The sequence below is a fragment of the Neltuma alba genome, unplaced genomic scaffold, assembly GCF_004799145.2.
Source record: "Neltuma alba isolate B1F8T4 unplaced genomic scaffold, ASM479914v2 tig00005509_pilon, whole genome shotgun sequence".
NCBI lineage: Eukaryota > Viridiplantae > Streptophyta > Magnoliopsida > Fabales > Fabaceae > Neltuma > Neltuma alba.
In genome coordinates this window covers 30,287-40,673 of record NW_021634139.1, presented here as the reverse complement: position 1 = coordinate 40,673, position 10,387 = coordinate 30,287, and the positions used below count along the sequence as shown (strand labels likewise).

Here is a 10,387-nt window from a genome sequence, read left to right as displayed (position 1 = left end):
GAAAAAAATAGATTTTGGGAAGAATAGATTTTGTGAAAAAGTGATTTTGATAAGTGTGAGTGTTTGGATAGTTATTATTAGAAGTACTTTTTATATATACAAATTGGCATAAATTAATATGATAATTATAGAAAAAATATATTTTATGATATATTTTAATTTGAAGGAATAAAATTGTTAATAATATATTTTTTATTAACATATATTAATAATATATAAGATAATATAATTAATAAATAATTAATATGTATATATATTTATAAGATATAAGATTAAATATATTTATAAAAATATGTTTATAAAAAAAACAACAAGATACATATCCTATAGGCTCTCACACTCTCCCCTTTTTCCTCCAAAAGTAAAAAATTTCTGCTTTTCTCAAAACCATGGTTTTGGAGTCAAAATCATGGTTTTGAACCCAAACCATGGTTTTGATTTTTTTAAGGGTGTTTGGCTAACATTTTTTCCAAACCATGGTTTGGGGTGCTTGCCAAACACACCCTAAATCTATTATCTAAAAGTTGAGGAATCAAAATAAAAATAAGAACAAATTTAAGAAATAAAAATTATATTGACCACAACCAAAATTTAAACCATGAAAAATTTAGGGCAATTTACAAAGAGAGAGAGAGTGAGATAGGGGTAAGGCATGGCATGGGCCACGCTCTAATGAGGGGCGTGAAGATCACCGGTGAGGCGTGACTCCAACCGAGAAAACATGGTGGCTAATTGCCTTGCCAAGACCGCTGGTGGGACCATCTTCGTTGGCATTGACATTTCTGGATCTCCACAATAATTTAACCCTTCCCTTCTTCTTCCTCCTCCCCCCCCTTCTTATCTCTCTCTCTCTCTCTCTCTAATTCTCTCCCTTCATGGAAGAAGCACAGAATTCAGAACCAACCCGCATTCCCATACCCGCATTCCTCTCCAAACCAGACAATGCCTCTGTCCCCCACTTGCCCCCCACCGCAGATCACTCTCTCCGGCCACTCCACAAGCGCCGCCGCAGCAGCAGAGACCAAACCACCACTACCGGGAAGAAGACGAAGACGATAAAGGAAGATCGCTGTGATGATGAGAAAGTAGAAGAAGATCATGAAGCGGGAGAAGAAGAAGACAAGGAGGAGATAGAGAGGAAGATAGAGGCATTACAGAGGATAGTTCCCGGCGGCGAGTCCTTAGGAATGGACAAGCTGTTTGATGAAACTGCAGATTATATAATGGCATTGAAGTACCAAATCAAAGGCTTAAGAGCTCTCTCAAGCTTATTCGAGAGGTTAGAGAAGGACAAGTCCAAACTTGGAGGTTGAAATCGATCATCTTCCTAATCCCTACTTCTCGATCAATCTTATAACACGACCAATCACTTAGATTCTTTCTTTCTTTCTTTCTTCTTAAGCTTTTTGTTGTTTCCCTAGATTTTACTACTGCTCTTTCATTGGGATCAACGAATATCTCCCATGCGTTCACATTAGATTTTGGAAATTAATTAAAAGCCACAGTTCTTGTTAGTTCTTACTGTGTTCTAACAACCTTGGTTCATCACCACCGGGATCATATCAGTTTGAAGAAAAGAAATGAATCTTAATTAATTAAATGCCCATGTTAATTAATGGGTTGATATTACTACTTTTCACATGGCTTGTATTTAATTAGGAGTAACAGTTAAGGGGTCATATACATATATGAATGAATTTATTATGAGAGGATGTATGTGTTTGTTGTTTTAGAGGAATCTTGCTCAGCCGGTCTCAGTTTCATAATGAACTGTAGTGGAATAGTGGTAGTGGGAGTGTGTGATTCGGAGCTTTTAACAACTATTTATTTTATTTTTTATTATGTTGTGTTATTTAATAAAAAATGGGGAAAATAGCTAATAAGACTCCCAATATATGAAATGGTGGCCTGGGATCTGAATTTGAAAAATGACAAATAAAGACTCAATCTCATATTGTAAATATAAAATTTTAATGAAATATCTGAAATGTTCTTCAGTCAAGTTGTGATTTGATCTGTTAAAGTTGTTATTCATTAAAGTGAATTTGTCAGTTCCTATAATCAACTTGTCATTTGATATACTCTCAACCAAATTGTAATTTGGTTTATTAAATTTGACATTCAGTAAAGTGAGTTTTTCATTTTTCATTTGATTGAAGGGTATTTTAGACATTTCATTAAGATTTTATATTTGCAACACGAAACTGGGTTTTTATTTGGTATTTTCCAAATTTGGGATTTCAACTCACAATTTCACATATAGGGGTCTTTGTTTGCTATTTCCTCTAAAAAATAACCATATATGAAAAAGAAGAAGAAGAAAAGAAATAGAAAGTTTGAATGCGGATACATGAATGTGGGGTGTTGGGGAGGGTGGGGCCAAGCTGTTTATGTCTATAATCTGAATGGCAGCATAAATTGTGCAAAAGTTGAACATGGAGACATTAGTGATGCTATGTTTCAATATATAATATATCTTTTAATAATAAAAAATGGTCTCGAATCTTAGACTGAAGGGAAAAAGAGACACAGAGGCAGAGAGTCAAGCTTGAAAGCAAATCAAACATTTGCTTCAAATTCAACGCCTGGCTCCTTCGTGATTAAGTTTGATTATCTCAAGGTATTTTGATTTAAAGGTGAGATTTAAAATTATCATGGTTTTACTTTTTTAATGACCATATGATAATTGATACTCAATCTGATTTTAAATATAAGAGCTAAATAAAAGATTTTTTTGGGCCAAAAAAATTGAGATGTTTATTTTGATCATAATTCTTTCTATCTCTCAAAATTTGTACATATTAGAGAAGAGTTTTTATATGAGGATAATTTCCATTGCAAAATTAAAGACGCATGTTAAGAAAATTAATACATATTATTTTCATATATATATTTATTTTGAATTAATACCATTTTCTTAGCTGGTCACTAAAATTTAACATTATTTTAATTTTAGTTTCTAAAATTTGAAATAAGTGATTTTAATCTTTGAAATTTAATGAGTGTTGGATAAACTAGAAAAGTACTTTGAAAAGGCGTTTTTTTTGTAAATCGAGATAATTTTTTATATATATTTATCTTGTAAAATTATTTTTAAAATTATGATTTTGTTTCTATCTAAACACTTTTTTAGGGGTGTTTGGGTAAGAACAAAATCATGGTTTCAGAAGTGCTTTTACAGTATACGAAGTAAATATGTAGAGGAGTTTGCCTCGATTTGCGGAAAAGTGCTTCTGAAAAGTGATTCTGAGTGTTTCCAAACACCCCCTTAATTTTAGTTTGATATGCCTAAAATGTTGGTCCTTGAAACAATGTTTTCAAGGATTGAAACCATTAATTTTAAATTTTAAAGATAAAACAAAAATGAGATAATATCAATCCTTGTAGTTTTAAATAAAGGAAAAATCCCAAAAAAGGTCCTTGGAATATGGGAAATGCCAGATTGGGTCCTTAAATTTCGAAAATGACAGAATGAGTCATTGACCCAATCTGTCATTTGTGAAATTCAGGCGAATTGACAATTTTGCCCTCATTTATTCATTCACTACAATGATTCAAGGAATCACTATAAGAGTTTAGGTGTTACCTAGATTCGTATAGCGAATAACTATTCACTTTTTCATAGTCAGGTGTCTTGTTATTAACTACAACTAATGCTGTAATCACTAGAACAATGTAAGCACTACCTAGATTTGTGTAGAGAATAACTACTCATTTTTTCATAGTCAGGTATCTTATTATTGTCAGGTACCTTATTATTAACTACAACGAATCTTGTAATCACTAGAACAGTATAAGCGTTACCTGGATTTGTTTAGAGAATAACTACTCACTTTTGCTCAAGGGCAAAAATGTCAATTCGCCTAATTTCACAAATGACAAATTGGGTCAATGACCTATTTTGTCATTTTCGAAATTTAAAGGCCCAATCTGGGATTTGATATATTCCAAGGGCTTTTTCTGGGATTTTCCCTTAAATAAAAGAGGCGTAGATTAACTACATGAGTCAGGCCCAAAAAAAAAAAAAAACCTCCATGAGAGGTCATAGTGTAAATGCGACTTTTCATCTTCTAGTGTTCAGGCCGCCAGCTCACCACCAAGTCAGGGAGCTGCAATGACATTCATATAAATATATATATATTGTTTTTCTTACCGGCATATATTATTGTTAATATACAAATAAAATATAATTCTTTACAACATGACGAATTAAGATTCGAATCTCTATTGAGAGAGGTGTTCACATTTAGTGCCTGATAGTACCTCAAACATAATTGTCTTAGATAAGAGAATACTTATATTTTAGTAAAAAAAACAGGACATTGAAATCTGATATGATATGATGAATCAAAAAGTATTACTGATCAATGATAAATTGGGTCTTTATAGCCTCTAGAGTCAAAGTTTTTAAATTTTGTAGGATGCTAAGGGATGTGGGTGAGATCTATATATTATTATTTGATTTGATGGATTTCATTATTGTAAGATTTACCCTCACAAATTCACAAAGTGGTGTAGCACATGCGGAGCACATGCGTCCCACCTGTCAACTTAAAAGTGGAAATTATTCACTCAATATTTGTTTTTCCCCAAACGTGTCCTCACTTCGTGTATGGAATCAACCGTTCCACCACAAAAATTTAAAAAAAAAGAACCATCAGTAAAATTTGGAGTACCTATCATTTTACTATCTTTAATATAAGATTTTATTTGATTTTTATTTTGATCATAAATATAAGATATCAATCTATTTTGTCTTTCATATTTATTTTTCTCCCCCTCAAAATAGCTATTCTAATAATGATAGTATTAGGCAACATATTTGATTAGCAAGAATATTTTAGGAGAGACAACACCTATTTATTACAAATAATTAACTTAATTTATTTATTTAGTCTCTTCTAATTAGTTAATTAGTTTTTATAATTAGGATTGGAAGTAGTACAATTTTAGTTTAAAAAAATCGAATATCTTTCATGACGTTAATCATAAACCATCTGCAAAATTTTGAGTATCTACCATTAAATGTAAATTAATTGGGATATTTTTGAAAGGAAAAAAAAAAGCTTACATTTTGTGAAATACTTATAAAAAGTAAATGCTTTTTGTTAACTTTTTTTAATTTTCATAAATTAGTTATATACTACATCCGATCCTTAATATAAGACCTTGTTTAATTTTTATTTTAGTTCTACATATAAGAACCCAATCCATTTTGCCTCTAATATTTATATATTTTTCTAAGGTAACCCTTCTAATAATAATAGTTTTAACTAACACACTTGATTAGTAAAGATATTTTAAAAAAGACAAAACCTATTTTCACGTTGGATTTTGCATTTGGAAGGAATTTGAAAGTATAATCTCAGAGAGGAAATTTTCCTAGAGGAGTTTTGGTGAGGCTGACTTAAAATGCACTCCATTTCCTTTTAAATATAAACCAATTTTAACTGTTTCATTTATACTAATAAAAACATTGGAAATAGTAAATTTGTTATAAAATTCAAATGATTTTTTATTAAGCACATTCGTCCTCCCAGTAGAAGCTTGTTGGATGTATTGTTAATACGAGTAACATTAACTACTGTAAATTCTAATGTTATACTGTATTAATTTTTACTCCTTCTACTTATTACAGCCATCAAATGTTTTATTTAAAAAAAAAAAAGAACAAGAAGACTAAAAGTACTTTCCAAAAAATACCTCGCACATAAGATCAAATGGTGAACAATCCAAGTATGACCAGCTATGACAACTTAAAGGGAATGAGTTAATTTCCCGTAAACAAAATTGAGAGGTTGAATTTTATGAATAAAAAAATATATCACTAACATTATTTTTCAATTGAGCCCAGTAATAATCTAAACGTAATTTAATTCGATAGCATGAGTAGCTTAGTTGAGAGATTGAAAAATTGCTACAAATTAAGAAATGTCGAATCCACGTGTCAAGCATTAAGGGTCGTTATCATCTATCAATATTTCGGGTATCCATCCGTTTACGTACATTTACGATCGTAGGTTATACTGTTCGTAGGTTAAATATATTGTGACGAGGCAGATCGGTCATATTCACTGTTCACACACCGTTCCTCCGCGCGACAATGTCATACTACCTCGGGTGCTTAATATTACCTCCGGTCATAATTATAAAAATCAATTGATTAATTTGAGGAGATTAAGAAAGTAAATTGAGTTAGTTATTTGTCTTAAATATGTGTTGTTTTTTCTAAAATATTCTTACTAATCAAGTGTATTGATTAGAATTATCATTGTTAGAAGGGCTACTTTGGGAAAAAAATGTATAAATATGAGAGACAAAGTGAATTAGGGTCTTATAATTAGGACCAAAATAAAAGTCAAACAAGCTTGTTTGACTTTTATTTTGATCCTAATTATAAGACCCCAATATACTTTCTCTTTCATATTTATATACTCTTCTGGTCCTTAATATAGGACCCAATTCTTGAGTTGATTTTGGTTTTAAATATAAAATCTATTTCTCATATTTATCAATTTTCTTTAAATTATTCCTATGGATACTCCTTCAACCATAATCAAGTAGAAGAGAGAGGGGTATTAAAAAAATGATTATGATATTTTAGGAAAAATATGTCACTTTTCTTATAATTAACTAACCTATCTAACTTTTTTAATTTAATCAAGTTAGTTAAATGAGTTTTATATTAAGGGCTGGAGGAGTATTTTTTTTCCAAGATAGTCCTTTTAACAATGGTAGTTTTAGCCAGTATAGTTGATTATCATTGATTTTTGAGGAAAAATAACACATATTTATTATAAATAACTAATTTAATTTCTTTCCTTAATCTCTTCAAATTAATCATCTATATCTTATAATTAAGACCGAAGGTAGTATAAGGCTTGCCCCTTGAGAAATACCGGCTTGCCTTTTTAATATAAGAGGAACATAATTAATATGAGAATATTAAAAAAAAGTAGTTGAGTTAGTTGTTTGTCACAAATATATATTACTCTCTCTAAACTATTCTCTTCAATCATTTGTATTAGATGATCAGAATTATCTCTTTGTGAGAATCCCTTAATACGATAGGAATATTTTGGATAAAAATGAGAATCAAAGTGAATTGAGGTCTTATTAGCCTTCAATTAGTTCTTATATGAAAGATCAGAAATAGTACTAATTAAGCTCGACAATGTTTGAAACTTTGATCCCGTTAGATGTTCAAATAAGAAGAAAAGAAATCATGCATGCATCATTTGTTATCTAGAATGACAAATATTAATAGTCTAAGATTTTAAGTTTATAAGCGAGGTTAAATTCACGACTTCCTACTTATAAGAGAAATTTCTACTGCTAAACTATAAGGATATTCTTAATATTTTTAACAAATCATCGGATATTTAGTATTATTAACTACTCATATTTGTATCTGTTTGAGAAAGAAAGTCCACCAACATTTTCCTCCCTCATTAACAAAGCTAAAAGTCTTTTGCTAGAAATGTTGAAATCCTTCTCAAATAACCCACCCATCATCTTTGATTCTAAGCTATTAAATGAACCATGTATAAAGAAGAAAGTGACAGACAAAGAAGTTCAGGCATACGATGTGATATGATTTTGTTTTTTCACCCACTCTTTATTCTTTCAATCCCTTCCTAAATACATAACGTACAATTAATAGTTAAATAGGAATCTATCTCCAAAGTAGAAGGTATGTGAAAATAGGGGGGGGGGGAGAAGCTAGTCACATAGACATGTAGGCTCCATTTGGCACCAAAATCTGAAATAAAAAATTTTTATGCAAGAAAAAAATATGCAATATCTTCCATTATTTTTTATACAAGTAGTAAAAATGTCTCATATCCTCTTTTTTTTTTTATATATATTTGAAAATAATTCATATTAGCCGTTTTTGTGGGCATTATATGAAATTTAAGAAATGAGTCATACTAATATACCACTCATAATTTAAAATAACGTGATCTATTAATCAATTTTACTGTAGTACATTGTTGTATTCCCATATTAATATATCCATATATTGATGCTTGCAAAAAAGGTGAACTTACCAGAATACCCTTCTCAAGTTATTGGGCCTCTGCTTCGAAGAGCCAGTGATTTGTATTGGGCTTACGGCCTAGGAACATGGGCTTCTGAGTTGTCCGATTCCAACCAATCCCGTAAAGGTTCGATGCGGTGGGTATGGTGACCGCACTGTAATGTAGAAGCTTCAAATCCGAGCCGTTGTAATGTTCCGATTCCATCTTTTTCTTTAGCATTCCGAACGCCGTGAAAAATGAAAAGTTGAGATCTTTTTAGCCAAATATCAGAAACCCTAATCGTGCGAACCCTGTGCGCTCTCCAAAAAGAAAGGTGCAAATTTCTTCGTCGCTTTCCTGGAAAAACTTCTTCCTTCTTCCTCATTGTTTTTCCTTGTAATCCTCTGAACTCTTCACTGCCTTGTTCTCTCCGTCTACTTCGGACAGCGCTGTGCAGTCTTCTGGGTTTTGTTTTGCCCCATCCTCAATTTTTATTCATTATATATTTTGAAACTAAGAAGATTTTGTTTTTGAGTGAATGAAACTATGAAGAGTTTTCATTCGTGGTTGATTCAGTTTTTATGATCGAGGAATTCGATGTTTTTCTTTAGAATTTTCGTGGGATAATGAACGTAGTGAGTTTTAACTTCGAGTATTGCTTCTTTTCTCGTAGGATTAACTATGGCGGATGACATGGTTGTTAATGGCGTCGATCAGTCTGTGGACGGTTTCCTTGATGCCGATCAAAGCGGGAGTGATGCTCGTGCTGCGGAATTCAAGAAGAAAATCGATGCACTGGAGCGTGAGAGAGATGATTTGGTGAATGAGAATGAAGAGAGGAAGGAGCAAATTCAGAAATTAACTCTGGAGATTAGCGACCTGAAAAGCAGTAAAGGTGAGATGTTGAAGAAGATCGAAGAAATGGAGAAAGAAGTCGAAGAATCCCAGGAGTCTAGGAGGGCGGCAGAAGTTATTGCGAAAAGAGCATTTGAACTTGAGACTGAGGTGTCGAGGCTTCAACAAGACTCAATTACTGAGATGAGCGCTGCTGAAGAAACTAGGGCGGAGGCAGACCAATTGAGGAGGGATTTAGCAGACAAAGAATCGAGAGTTGGGCATCTTGAAAAGGAAGCAGAGGGGTTGAAGAAAACAAAGGCGGAAATTGAGGTGAAGGTGAGGGACTTGGAGAAGAAACTCGGAGTCCTGGAAAAGAAGGAAGTTGAGGAAAGGAACAAAAGAATTAGGATTGAAGAGGATTTGAGAGAACAAGTCAATGAAAAGGAGAAGGAAGTCCAAGAACTGAAAAACAAGACTGCTGAGTTGGAGAAGGTTGTAGCCAGCAATGGATCTGAGATGGAGAATTGGGATGAAGAAAAGAGGAATTTAGAGGAAGCTTTGAGGGAATCAGAGGATAAAGCAAAAAGAATGGAATTAAATATTCTCCAGTTACAGCAAGAGGCTAGTGAAGCCGAGGATGTTATCAGTACACTGAGGGAGAAGGCATTTGGGGCAGTCAATGGACGTGTAAATGGCATGGATGTTGAAGAAAATGGGTTGAAGGGATTGAAGCTGCAGCGGCCATTGGTGGCGGCAGGTTCTGCGGGAGCCATTGCTGTAGCAGCTGTTGTTATCTATGTCTTTTATGGGAAACGCAGGTGATTTTTTATGGCCACATAGTGGCTTAGGTCGGAGAGACATGAATGGGAAGTTGAAGAATGGAGGTTAGGATTTACCTATTTAATAGTCACGAATGTCCTTCAGTTTTGATAGGGTAATGCTTTTCTGGCTTTGTTTTTTAGCCTATGAGCTTTCTGATTTATATTGAAGTTGGCAACTTGGCATACCTTTGTTTGGTTCTTAGTTGCTGCACCTGATTCCAGCTTATGCAGTTTGAACTAATAAAGAATATAAGTGTGTGTTCAATTATATTAGTTTCTAAGTTGAGATGAGAAGTTTGTTTCTGTTCATTATAATATTTACTGGTGTCAATAATGATGGCAGCCAGCAAAACTGAGCCTCTTTGACTCTGTTTTGTCAACTACTTCAGCTATGAAATCTTGCTCTTTTTCATTATTAATTTTAGAGCGGGTTGTGCTCTTTGTAGATTTTATGCAGGACGATGTTATTAGTCATATTTGAATTTGAATTAGATGGCTGGATGATGATCGGGTTCTTTTCTTCCCATCCGGTGATCAGTTCTGGTTGTTGCTGTCTTAGATTGTGGTTGATGTTCTTTTTTCTTTTGATTCTCAGTTAAAATCGGTTTTTAATTCTTGTTCAGAGTCATTGCTAGTGATCTCTATTTGGAACGAGAAAAGCCTTTTTGGTTGTTTTGCTTGCCTATTCATCCTTTTACCCGCCATGTT

General features: G+C 32.8%; 2 protein-coding genes across 5 annotated transcripts; both read left to right on the top strand.

Annotated features, from left to right (window-relative positions):
- The first annotated feature begins 831 nt into the window (after window positions 1-831).
- LOC114747923 (transcription factor PAR2-like) lies at window positions 832-1,514 on the top strand. Its single transcript, XM_028936265.1, has one exon. It carries the CDS (start codon window positions 876-878, stop codon window positions 1,311-1,313), a length of 438 nt encoding a protein of 145 aa, XP_028792098.1. The 5' UTR covers window positions 832-875; the 3' UTR covers window positions 1,314-1,514.
- Window positions 1,515-8,233: 6,719 nt separating this feature from the next.
- Window positions 8,234-10,094, top strand: LOC114747924 (peroxisomal and mitochondrial division factor 2-like). 4 transcript variants are annotated; one of them, XM_028936269.1, is made up of 2 exons: window positions 8,234-8,355; window positions 8,695-10,094. In XM_028936269.1, exon 2 carries the CDS (start codon window positions 8,703-8,705, stop codon window positions 9,678-9,680), a length of 978 nt encoding a protein of 325 aa, XP_028792102.1. In that variant the 5' UTR covers window positions 8,234-8,355; window positions 8,695-8,702; the 3' UTR covers window positions 9,681-10,094. The 4 variants fall into 4 exon arrangements, with proteins under 4 accessions (XP_028792102.1, XP_028792099.1, XP_028792101.1 ...); XM_028936266.1 differs by having other exon boundaries at window positions 8,248-8,417; XM_028936268.1 differs by having other exon boundaries at window positions 8,248-8,474.
- The last annotated feature ends 293 nt before the right edge of the window (window positions 10,095-10,387 follow it).

Coding starts and splice junctions, on each gene's coding strand:
- LOC114747923 (XM_028936265.1), top strand. CDS start 876: ATGGAAGAAGCACAGAATTCAGAACCAACCCGCATTCCCATACCCGCA.
- LOC114747924 (XM_028936269.1), top strand. CDS start 8,703: ATGGCGGATGACATGGTTGTTAATGGCGTCGATCAGTCTGTGGACGGT.